General features: G+C 38.8%; 1 protein-coding gene across 1 annotated transcript in view; it reads left to right on the forward strand.

Moving 5' to 3' along the window:
• The window catches only part of TMEM245 (transmembrane protein 245), a 97,038-nt gene that overhangs the window by 8,602 nt on the left and 75,076 nt on the right, over window positions 1–13,360 (forward strand). Inside the window, exons 2-3 of the mRNA XM_061200129.1 lie at window positions 1,188–1,305; window positions 2,826–2,927. Coding sequence (XP_061056112.1) covers window positions 1,188–1,305; window positions 2,826–2,927 — 220 coding nt within the window. The remainder of the gene's footprint in view (window positions 1–1,187; window positions 1,306–2,825; window positions 2,928–13,360) is intronic.

A 13,360-nucleotide genomic window follows, 5' to 3' on the forward strand; every position in this document is an offset into this window, starting at 1 on the left:
CCACTTCCCAGTTACTGAACTTTTAGGTTATCGACTTTTCAGTGTTCTAAATTAGTCTATGATGAGCTTATTTTTAACCCTTTTTCAGAATTTATCATTATTTAGTAAGGTCCCAAAGCTGAATTCTCAGGTCTGAAGCTATAAACATTTTTAAGACCCGAAGAGTATTTTGAAGATATGATCAAAATAAAGTAGGAGGTAGTTTTTTTCTGGCTTTTGTAGTAACCATATCAGTTCCTTTTTCTTCATTCTCTGAATTACAGCATAAAGTCCTTTTTTTGTTTTAATTTGCCTATTTTTTTTCAAGGTTCAGGTTGTTTTAATAAATTCTTGGTGCTCACATTTGTTCTAGGTTATGTATTCTTTCCGTCTTTTGTGTATGTTCTATTAAAATATGAGGTTATTAGAGAGTTTCTGTGTAGGATGCTTTGTGATTCCTAGAGTCATTTAGTTTTACTGTAGGGAAAACTGAGGAGGGGGACCCTGGCTGGTTCCTCTGTTCTCAAGTCTCGCTGTTTCTTTCTCTGGTAATATTTTTTTCAGCTACACTTCTTCAACTTGAGTATAACTCTGGACTAGGTTCTAACCATCTGTTACTGAGATTATTTCAGCAGGGTCACACTTCAGCTGGCTGCCTTCTTTTTAGCTTTTAAAAAATTCTTTTCATAGTAACACCGGCTTGCGGGATCTTAGTTCCCCGACCAGGGATGGAACCTGGGCCCCTGGCAGTGGAAGCACGGAGTCCTAACCACTGTACCACCAGGGAATTCGCTCTTGTTTTTTCTTTTCTTTTGTAAATATTAATCTACAGAGAAAACTTTAAGAATTCCACAAGGTGAAGAGCTTAATTTAAATCCATGGCTTAAAAATTGAATATTTTATCGTAAGTATCTTTATGCATATAATAGTTTTTGAACTTTAACATATCTTAAATTATGTTTATGTATTTTTTGTTGAAGATATTTAAATAATGTCACTGCATGGGATTTCAAACCTGTTTATTTCCAAACTTGATTTATCTAAGCAGAGGAGGAAAACCTATGCACACTCCTTTTAGCACCACCAACCGTCATCTGTGTTGTATCCACAGCTCTCATGCTATGTAGATGCTTGCAAGTTTTGTATAATTGTATGTTTATTGCATGTGTATATATTTTACAACTGTGTCTATATTTCATTTATTTAAGATCTGGACCTTGGTAGTTGGCTATGTGTTGACTGTTTCATTCAAGTGGAATGCAAGCACTGAACGCTACTTGAGAGCAGTTTCAATTCCTGTCTGGATTATATTGCTTTTTCATTTAGGTGGGTCCCTTTTTCTAAGAAAGTCTAGCTTAAGGTCAGCGGAGGCTGACCGTGTGAATCAAAGTGAATTTTTTGAAGTTTTATGTGTTGCATTTAAAATTCTTTAAAATAATCCTTCAAAATATTCTGCCTTAATCTTTCGTTAATCTTGAATGAAAATATTGTACTTTAAAATGTCTACTTTTAATTATATGGAATGTTCATTTTCAAAAAGGTCTTTTAAAAATAAATATATCTTAAAAAGTAGAGCACACTTGGACTATCATGGCTGTTTCTGAGTGTCTTACTTAGGGAGGATATAGCTAAGCAGTCAAGGATGACAAGAGGTGCTCAAAATCATGTGAGAGAAACTGTTAAGGGAACCAGAGATGTTTACTCTCCATAAGAGAAGGGCACTGGGGCTGCAGGGGTGGGGAGGAGGTAGAGGTGAGGAAGATACCAAATATGGAAGCCGGTTTCAGGTTTTTGAAGGATTGTGAAAGAGTGGTTTAAACAGATCTCTGTAGCCATTTGGGAGAGATGTCAGAGCAACGAGCAGCTTCAGAGAGACAAGTCTCTGTTCAACGTAAGGATGATCAGTGTCAGAGCTGCTCAGAGTAATGAGTTCCCCGTTATTTGAGACTCTTCACTGTTAGCTGAGTGGCTGCCAGGAGGTTGTAGAGTGATTTTTCAGGGACTCATTTACCTCCAAGTCTTAACTATATGGAAACATCAAGTTCTAATTTAAAAAGAAAATGCAGTAACCTAGAGCAGTAGGTAGCCTATTAGTAGTAGTTTTTAGAGCTACTTATTGTTAAAAACAAAATAAAAACCAGAGTTGGTTGAAAGTATGTCTTTGCTTAGAGTCTGATATGGAACAAAGCATTACTCTCTAGCTCTGCTGACTTGGAATGCTGAAGGAGTTTCTCAACAAGATCCCCTAATGTCTGATGGGACTCATTTCGAATTTGGGGAAGGTAGAGGAGGGAGGCAGGCAGGTATATTCGTAAGGCTGTAGACCAACTCAGGGAAATGCAAAGGCTTTTGATCCTTGGCCACTTGTTAGCATTTTTGCTCTGTACACTGAGGATACATTAAAGCTTTTTGCTGTGCTCTTGTGGGCCATTCCACCCTTTCTTGAGAGGTAGAGTTCACACCCAGTGGGAAGTCAAGTCAGGCACCATGACTTAAAGTTCTATGCCTGATGCAGGTCATTCGGGGGTTAAACAGGGGGTTTGATGGTCTTAAACACTGGATGTGCTATAGAATGGACTTGATTCTTCAGGTGATACAAGCCTCTTAAAGGTAAGCTGGCACATACCCAATCCTTTAGACCAGGGCCTCTGAGAGCAGGGCTGGACTTCCTGAGAGGAGCCCTGAATTGAGGTTTCAGTTGCCTTTTAAAAATTTTTTTCCCTGTGAAACAATTTTGTTATTAACATATTTGCCAAATTGTTCTGTCAGTCTACTAAACTGAGTCTTTTAAAGACAAGTGCTAGATTTTTATTTCACTAAAAATGTTAATTCTTAATAATTTGCAGCATCCTTGGCTGGCTCATGGAGAATTCCAGTATTCCTGGTTATTGTTTTCCTGATGTCTGTGGGCACCCTCTATGAAAAACAGAATGGAAAAGAGTCTTCTGGTAAGAAATATGGCATTCTATTAATATTACTCTTAAGAAGTATTTGGGAGAACAGCTTTATTTAAAAAACATACTATGATGAACTGCTTTAAATTGGTGGTATTTTCTGAACAGAAAATAAATTTCTTTAAAATATTTTAGATGGTTAGACCATTTCCACCCCCCTTTTTTTGCATTTTTAATTGAGGTTTAATTCATATAACATAAAATTAATCATTAACCATTTTAAAGTGGCACTTAGTACATTCACTGTGTTGTGCAACCATTACTTCCATCTAGTTCCAAGACATCTTCATCACCCTAAAGGAAAGCGCTGTGCCCATTAAGCAGCTACATAAAGTTAGGTTATTTATTTGAGATCTTTCTTTTTTCTTAATGAAAGTATTTATTGCTATAAACTGCCCTCTTAGAAGTGCTTTTGCATCCCATAGGTTTTGATATGTTGTGTTTCCATTTTCTTTGGATCAGATACTGTTTGATTTCTCTTTTGATTTCTTCTTTGATACATTGGTTAATCAGAAGTATTTTGTTTAATTTCCACGTGTTGTGTCCCACCTAACAAACCATTGCCAAATCCAAAGTCATGAATATTTACCCCTGTAGATCTTGTATCCTGCAACTTTGCTGAATTTGTTTAATAGCTTTAATAGTTTCTGTGGCTTCTTTAGGATTTTGCATATATAAGATCATGTCTCTGCAAATGGAGATAGTTTTACTTCTTCCTTTCTAATCTGGATGCCTATTATTTCTTATCTTGCCTGATTGCTCTGGCTGAAACTTCCACTACAATGTTGAATAAAGATTAGTTTTCTTTAAAAGATTATTTTTTAAAGATTATTTTAAAGATTATTCTTTAAAAGATTATTTTAACCTTTTAAAATAATCTTTTTTTTAAAGATTGTTTTTGAGGTACCCTGGTTGCCCGTGGCCTTTATCCAGAGCGCTTTGTTAAAGATACAGGTTTCTAATGAGTTGTATGGGGGTTGTGGCGGGGTGGGGTGCAGGGGCAGATATAGTCACCGTTCTGAGATCATCAGACTGGACTTCTAGTTAGCCAGCCATGTGGGAATGGCTATGAGCAGAGAGGTAGGTTTGAACAGCACACAGTTTCCACAGTAATTGACATTTGTCCCTTGCTTCTTTCTGATAGTTATACATAAACTACAAGAGCAAGTTACTAATTGCAGCAGATTTTTTAGAGGAAAAAAAAAGTTCTCAAATACCAGTGTGTTACAGTTAAGTTAGAAAATAGAGAGAAACAAAAAGAAGTAAAGAAAAATCACTAAAAATCCCACTGTCCACAGATTATACCAAAATGTTAACTAATGACTTTTATGCCTTTGGACTTTTTAAGACACAAGAAAACTGGATCATAGTGAAATTGTTTTGTAAACTGCATTTTAAACTTAATTATGTCACGAACACCTTTCTATGTCCATGAATATACTTCTGCAGTGTTATTTTTCATATCTCCTTTTCATGCTAATCACAAGGCTGTTTGTGGCACTTCCGTGTATGTGTATAGCTACGTTACAGAAGTTTTTTTAAATTAAGTTGCTGTTTATTATTTTATTTGGTAGATGAGTAGTGTCTGACAATTGTAAGACATCTTTTATTCATAAATATTTGTTTAGAATTTTATAATAACTATCCGAAACAAAGAAACTTTAATTATCTATCTCTCTGACAGTGGAAAATACGAAAGATTTTATTTTATATTTTGCTGTCTGTCTAAGTTTTCTTTGCTCAGCCTGTCTTTCTGGTCACAATCTGTTAGACTCTGTGGTTATATATCGAACCAGTAGAAGTAAACTTCCTGTTTTGGCAACTACTGTAGAAAGCTTGGTGGTTTTCACTTGTTCCTCTGATTAGCTTTGTCTCTTCTTTTTCCCCTTTCCCCTAATAGTAGTGGTTCAGACAGCTCTGCTTATCCTTCACCCCTCACCCCAGGACAGTTTTCTCCTTTTTTTTTTTCTTCTGGCATTTCTCTCTCTCTTTTTTTTTTTTTTTTTTTCCAATTGAGGTATATTAGACATATATCATTATATTAGTTTCAGGTGTACAACATAATGGTTCCATGTTTGTATATATCACCACAATAAGTCTAGTTAACATCTGTCACCTTACATAGTTACCAAAAAACTTTCTTCTTGTGATGAGAACCCTTAAGACCTACTCTCTTAGCAACTTTCAAGTCTACAATGAAGTGTTATTAACAATAGCCACCAGGCTGCACATTACATCCCTGGGACTTGTTTATTTTATAACCGGAAGTTTGTGCCTTTGACTCCCTTCACTCATTTATCCCACCCCCACCACCAGTTCTGGCAGCCCCCCGTCTCTTCTCTGTATCTTTGAGCTGCTGTTTGTTTTAAGATTCCACATATAAGTGAGATCATACAGTATTTGTCTTTCTCTGACCCTTTTTACTTAGCGTAATACCCTTGAGGTCCACCATGTTGCTGCAAGTGACAAGAGTTCATTCTTTTTTTATGGCTGAATAATATTCCTTTGTGTGCGCGCGCACGCACGCGTGTGTGTATGTGTGTATATATATGTATGTGTGTGTATGTATACACACACACACACCCACCACACTTTCTTTATTCATCAGTCAGTGGACCCTTAGGGTTATTTCTGTATCTTGGCTATTGTAAGTAATGCTACAGTGAACATGGGGGTACATATGTCTTTTCGAGTTAGTGTTCTTTTTTTCTTCAGATATATATCCTAAAGTGGAATTGGCTGGATCATATGGTAGTTCTATTTTTAGTATTTTGAGGACAGTTTTGTCCTTTTGACTGCTTTTGTCCAGGGCTAAGTAAGTACTTTACTGCAAGTATATGAATAAAGTAGGTCTAAACCAGGGGTTTCAGATGGATTTTCTCTTGGGTATAAATTCTTGTCAGCTGGTGATGGCAGCCTAGGGAGCCGTGAGGGCAGGAGTTCTAAGACCAAGTATTGAGCTTGGGAAAAAAGAAGACTGTGTTTGATTATTATCCCCCATAAGCCCAGGATAGTGATGTGTTGGCATGTAAGCCAGATTTCTGGTATTTGTATTCCAGACTATTAAAAGAAAGGAAGTCATAGAGACACAGAATAAATGTTGAGAGCAGATTTGGAAATGTTGGTTTTCCTTGTTTTGTTTACTCCTATTCCAGCCTACTTCAGAATAGGTTATTCTTGATTTAGAATCTTTTTATGGACTTCTAGTATAGATAATCCTCATCCTAAAATAAATTTGTTTAACCATTTTTTTTTCTAAATTTCTGAATATTTTTTTCCTGTTGCCCCTAGTACCTTGTTTATTTTAGGCATCAGAACTCAAGCCATATTGGGACAACCTTTCCCTTTTTTATAGTCAATTCCCTCCTGTAGATGTCACTGTAATATAGTTAGGCACGGGAATGCTTCAGCATACTGCCATGGCAGTGTGTGCATTTATTCCTTCCTTGTCACCTCCACTGTCCCATTGTAGGACTGCTCTTGTATCCTAGTCACTTGTGTAGGCATCTTTCTCTATGTCTTCTGAGCTTTGAATCTTTTGCTGTTTTACAATCTGTGGTTTGCTGGATTCACAGAATTAATCCTTTGGATGTCATCATACTTCAAAGCATGAATTTGTTTAGTTCCTAGACCCAGAAAACTCTTCTATGGATCATTGCTGAGTTAGTTTCAGTGGTTCTTTCTGAACCCAGAGACCTTACTCAGTGGTGTTTTCTTAGACCTTAGGAACTCTTACCTGGTATTTCCTGGAACCTCAAGTTAATGTAGGGGAAAATGTTAAGTGTCTACCATGCTTTTAAGTGTACTATCTTTTTTAATCCACAAACAAAACATCCCCCCCACAACCTTGTAAAATAGATTTCTCCGTTTTGCAGATGAAGACATTTAATAACAGGTTAACTGACTTGCCCACAATCCCACGGATGACTGGTGGAGCTAAAATTTAAGCCTACGTCCTTGACTCTAACCTACACCCAATGTTCTTTCCTTTCACCAGGCTCTTTGACAAGCATCAGCCATCCTGAAAAAGTATCGACTGCTGATCTGTTTTTTTTTTTTTTAATAAATTTATTTTATTATTTTATTTTATTTATTGTTTCTGGCTGTGCTGGGTCTTTGTTGCTGCACGCGGGCTTTTTCTAGTTGCGGCGAGCAGGGGCTACTCTTTGTTGCAGTATGCGGGCTTCTCACTGTGGTGGCTTCTCTTGTTGCAGAGCACGGGCTCTAGGCGCGCAGGCTTCAGTAGCTGTGGTGCATGGGCTCGGTAGTTGTGGCTCGTGGGCTCTAGAGCGCAGGCTCAGTAGTTGTGGCTCACGGGCTTAACTGCTCCGCAGCATGCGGGATCTTCCCAGACCAGGGATCGAACCCGTGTCCCCTGCACTGGCAGGTGGATTCTTAACCCCTGAGCCACCAGGGAAGCCCTGCGGATCCGTTTTGCACTCAGTTGTAGTTGTCAGCTCCTTTAGTGTTCATGTTGGCCCCAGTGGCTTACCACAGGCACAGCACCCAGCTTCTCTGCCTCCTGGGCCCCAGAAGTCTTACTTGGCAGAAACCTGGAATCCAGCTTTGGTGTGTTCCCTGGGCCTGTGAGAAAGGAGGAACATAAGCATTGTTGTTCTCCCCTATGCGTGAGGCCTTGTAGGACTCTTAAAACATGCTATCTCATTTAATTTTCATAGTATACCAGTGAGATTGGTATTATACTTGTTTTACAGATGAAGGAACTTAGGCTCAGAGAGCCATTTACTATGAGTATGAGAAGTGCTTCTTCAAAAGCTAGGCAAACAAGTGTCAGATGTATCTTTAATAGCCAGGACACCCAGGACGAGAAGTACAGGCAATTACATCTGGGCCTGATCCTCTTAACATTGGTAATTGTTTATGAGTGACCAGAAATATCTTGGTGAGGAAGGCTTCATTTTGTCTTAATTGTTTGGGATAGCATGTGATACGAATGAACAAGTTTGGTCCAGTTAAGCCCAAATTGGAGGAAGAAAAAGTGCAAAGTAAATTTCTTACTGCTTATCTGTCATTCCCCAATTCTGCCACTGTCAGTTAAATAGACCTAGAGAAGCTCCTAGTGGTCCATATCCAAACCCCTGTTACTGACCAGTGGTACAGTGAAGTGATACTAGAAGCTGTTGAGGAGGAGATGTATTTTCCACATTAGTAATGGAAACAGAAGCCTTCTTCAAAGGGAACTTTACATGCTGGGGAGATTTTACTTGATATAAAGGGCCTCCTTCCAATAAGCATCTTTGGGTGTGTTCCTGGTAACTTCAACTGTCCCTGTGAAAGAGAACAAAGTAGATCAAGTGTCTCCTTATTTAGACAGGCTTCAAAATATGTTTCCCTCTATTATTAAAAAAAATTATTCTGCCCATTGTCGATTTAGCCATATCAACAGATATTATCTGAACATGTGATCTATTTCTTATACCAGAGTATGAGTTTCTGTCCCCTGGTGCTAGGCTGCTAATGTCAGTGGTCTGCTTATTTGGACTTGTGTGAATTCCTGCTGTTTGGCCCTCCAGTTAATACTTGCCCTTTCCCTGGGTAGATTGACTCTGGAAACCTTGGATGCTCTTTCCTTTCTTTGTTTATAGTTCTTGGGTCCCAAGATTATGTTCCCTTGTCTATGTGCCTATTTTTAGCTGGGGCTTTTTTCCCAGTACCGTGAGTCTGCCTAGATTCTGGGTCCTGGCATTCTTCTGTCTAGTTTATCATCTCTCTGCCCAAACCCTTGGGGTTTTTGAAGTGCAGAAAGATATCACTAGACAAAAGTCATTCAAGTACATATCTGTTTGATGAGTAAGAGCAGTTGCCAAATCTTATATCCATAATTTTCAAATACTCTGTTGATTTTTTCTGTGTGCTATTCCTTTCATTCTTTTGTGAAGTTTCAGGCATTCTAAAAATTTGCTGAATCATTTGTGTATTAACTAGGATGGTATTGCATAGTTTTCATTGATTTAGCTAAGATTTATTAAATATTTATTGTATATTTTAGTGATATCAGCAAGTTGGAGAAAGTTTTTAAGCCGTAGTTGTGAAGATTTAATCTGTTGATCTTAACTTTTCCTCAAGTCTTTCAGTGATGACTGTATGTAAGATGTTTTACACAGCCCTGAGGGGATATCTAAAAATGTAAGGATAAGACTTAGGGAAACGGCTGTAATACAGAGCAGGGAGGGGATGAGAGGTACAGGCAAATACTGTAGGAGTGCTAGTGGCTTGTGCTTATAGTTTATCCTGTCAAAGCCAACAGTTTTGATAAAGATGATGGTGATAATAATATCATTTGCTGAGCTAAGTTCTGTTGAGTCCTACACAGAAGGCATTGTTCTAAGCATTTTATATGTATTGCTTCACTTAATTCTCACGTGAGTTAGGAATTTCTGTATGCTGCATTTTACACTTGAGGAGACTAAGGCATCTAGATCCTAAGTAACCTGCCTGTGGTCATCCAACTAGTAAGAAATAGACCTGAGATTTGAACCTGGGCAGTCTTGTTTCCTCACCTGTGATTCCAACCACTGAATTGTACTGCCCCTGTGCATAGTAAATATGAGCCCTTCCATCCTCTGGTCGCATTCTCCCTCTGTATCCTCCTGTCTCTCCACTCTTACCATTGTACCCTGTGTTTCATCCTTATTCGACTTCCTAGAGTTCTTTGAACAGCATGCTCTGCTTTTTCTTGCCTTTGTGTCTTTACACCTGCTTTTTTGTCTTTCTGGAAAACTTTTCTACCTCTGTCCTCTAAGATACCAGCCTCTTCCTTTCTCCCCAAGATAAACTTGTTCTGTCTTCTTTATCTGACTGACTTGCTTAAATTGGATTTAAAGGATGGCATCTTTTACCATTCTTGTCAGATAGCCCCTTTGGAAACTCTTCCCTGTTCTCCCAGGCATGGGTTAGGTTTCTATCCTCGGTGCTCCCCAAATATTCTACACTTATATCTACATTAGCTCTTAACATACTGAATCATAACTGATAGTTCAAGTATTAGACTGAGCTTGAGACTAGGGTCTTAATTTAGTCTCTCATCCCAGTCACCTGTTTGGTGAATGAATGAATGCTCAGTGGGAGTTTAGAAGTATAAGCCAAAATGCAGCCAAACTGTAAGCCCGTATTTGAGGAGCTATAAAATGATCTTGTTATTTTGGAGCTACCTAACCATCAGGGGACTTCTTTCTCTGACTCTCTCAAGGATAAGTTACCACTTCATTAAATTACTTGTGAAGAGGTAGGTTTAGTAATTGAGGACCCTGAACTAGTCTTTACTCTTATATGAGAGAATACTTTGTTTCTTTGAATTTTGATTGGAAGCCTCCCCCTTCCCCACCTTACTGTGCTGTCCCAGGCCATTAGTCATTAGGTGTTCCCAACCTTTTCTCTTGAGTGGAACCCAAGAAATCTCTTGTGGGCACACAGGAACCTAAGACCTCTCTGGTCTCTGAGGTAATCAGTTTGTGTTTAAATTTTTATTTGGAAGTCTAAAAAGAACTTCAGTATACCCAAAATCTTCATCCATTTCCCCTACATGTTCTCTGTCTGATCATAATCTGGAAACTTGGGGGTCATTGTTGAACCCTTTATTGTTTTGTCACCAAGTCTGGTCCACTTTGACTACTCCCTGTCTTTTAAATGCAGCCACTTTCCCAACATCTTTCCTGTTAACCACTGCAGACCATGCTGTCATCATGTCTTGCCTGTAATACTGCAATAACTTATCTCCCTCTACCTACTCTTGGTCTTCTCTAATCTGTTCTTGACCAAACAGTAGGAATGATCTTTTTATATCTCAAAACTGATTATTTACTTACAGAGTGGGGAGATGTGGTCATAAAAGGGCAACATGGGAGATCTTTGCAGTGATGAAACTGTTCTGTATCTTGTGTCCATGCTGATACTCTGATTGTGGTAACGTACTGCAGTTTTGAAAGATATTACCATTGCAGGGTGGTGGGGACTGGATAAAAGGTACACAGGATTTCTCTGTGTTATTTCTTACAACTGCATGTGATGTTACAATTATCTCAATAACATTTCAGTAAAAAAAATTATTATCCTATTTAAAACTCTTCCTTTTGGGATAAAGACTAAAGTCCTTACTATGGTCTTCTACGACTTGCATCATCTGGCTTACCATCTCCAGCCTTGTTTATTTGATACCAGTTTCCTACTGTGTTCCAAACACACTGACCTTTCACTGTCTTTAACATGCCAGTTTCTTCACTTACAGCCTTCCTATTTGCTTCCATCATCCAAAATATTATTACTTACCTTCCTTTGGTTAATTCCTCCTCATTCTTTGTATGTCAGCTTCATTTTTACTTCTTTTTTTTGTTTGTTTTTAAAGGAATCATTTGGGAAACTTTTTGTTCTTTTAATAAAACCCCATTTTTTAAATTTATTTATTTATTTATTTTTGGCCACTCCTCATGGCATGTGGCATCTTAGTTCCCTGACCAGGGATCAAACCCACGCCCCCTGCATTGGAAGGGTGGTGTCTTAAGCACTGGACTGCCCAGGAAGTCCCCATTTTTACTTCTTAAAGAGAAGCCTTTCCTGATTCTCCAGACTTAGTCAGATTTCTTCTGTTAGGAGCTCATAAAATACCCAGTATTTTTCCTTTATAGCAATCACAGTTTGTATACATTCGTTTATTTGTGTGGTTCTTTAATTCGTATCTGTCTCTTCCACTCAGCTCCATGGGGGCAGGGTCTGTGTTTTCATCCCCAGCATTCAGTACAGTGAGTAATGGAAACATGTAAGACATGAAAGGCACTATGTTTTTCTGTTAGCCCTTGTTCTCTTACTGGCATCAAAAAAGCACCTTAGATACCTAGGCCAGGAGAATAGGTTCCAATCCAGATATCTAGCTTATGCTCTCTTCCCAGATCATGAGTTTGAGTTTCTCTTGGATTGCCTAAAAATTAAACCTCTTTCAGATTACAGAGGCATTTATTAGAGGAGGGATGGGATATGATTGAGCAAGATGAGCACGCTTGATCCTGATGGCTGAGGCTACCAAAGAGCCATCTCAGACCCCTGGCCTGCTTACCTCTAGAAGATGGCCAGCCTTGAATTTGTTGGGTGTGCAGAGTTTATCTGAAGCTGTAATTCATTAACCTTCTGAAGGTCATGGCTCTTTTCATTGGCTTGGCAGAGCTTTATGTTGTCACATTGAATATTGGCCTACCCAAAGGTCCCAGCTGCATGAGTGTGGGTGTACGTATGATTTGGTGACTGAGAACACTCAGCGTTCTCAGTTGGACAGTGGAATCCATGCCAGCTAGTCTAAATAGAAAGAGGTATTGGTTAGCATAAAGAATTTGTACATACAGAATTTTTGGAAGGACCAGACAATTAAGCTTGGATCTAACATGCAGAAGCAACGCAACCAGGAGAAATGCTCAACGACACCAAAGGACTGTTTGAGCAGAAGTGCCACAGCTGCTGCTGCTTGCCACAAAGTTGGAGATCAGATAGCATAACCTCTGGAACTTCTGCTAAGTACCTGCAGAAAAACCATATGACTATATTTGACATGAGAGCTTCCAAATTACAGTGAGTCACGTAGGGCTTCCAAGTCTGCACAGGCGTGCCTGCACAAGTGTTCTGCTGTATCACATGTGGAACTGTAGCTGCAAAGGAGTCCAAGAAATACAATCCTTAGCTTTCCAGTCTCTAGGGCACAAGAAAGCACACTAGAATGAGGTGTTGTGTGAGCTAGTCTGTGTTGTCTGCCATAGCAAATTAAAGGCTGACCATTATAGACAGACCTCATTGACCAGTGAATGTTTTTTTTGAATCTCGTGCAAATGGTTAAACTCGGTTTACTACCTATTAGGAACTTAACATGAGAACCTGTAACGTGAAACAGGGTAGTGATGATCTTTTAGATTTTCAAGTGGTGGATTTCACCTGTGCTGAATTATGTACTTTATAGATAGTCAGTTGACCCTTGAACCATGTCAGGGTTAGGGGCACTGACTCCCCCATGCAGTCAAAAATCTGTGAGCTCCTGTCTCTGCCTCAGAAACAAAGGAATTGATAAATGACTCACACAAGGGCAGGAAGCTGAAACAGTTTGGGTAGAATCAGAATTCAAATCCTAGTTCTTTTGATTCCGCATGTTGTGATCTCTCATCGAACAAAAACTTTTCCCCACACTTAGTTAATTTAAAGATCTGTAAGATGAAAATACAGATACTATATTTATTGAAAAAAATCTGCGTGTAAGTGGACCTGCATGGTTCAAACCCGTGTTGGTCAAGGATCAACTATATATGGTTTTGCATGATACCCATACATTTGCATATTCACTCATGGAATGTTGTTATTGAGAGCAAGTGTGGGCTGCTCCATGCTGTACTAGGAGCTAGTAATACAAAGGAAAGTAAGTCTGCATTCAAGAAGCT

Source organism: Eubalaena glacialis, chromosome 9 (genome assembly GCF_028564815.1).
Source record: "Eubalaena glacialis isolate mEubGla1 chromosome 9, mEubGla1.1.hap2.+ XY, whole genome shotgun sequence".
NCBI classification, from domain to species: domain Eukaryota; kingdom Metazoa; phylum Chordata; class Mammalia; order Artiodactyla; family Balaenidae; genus Eubalaena; species Eubalaena glacialis.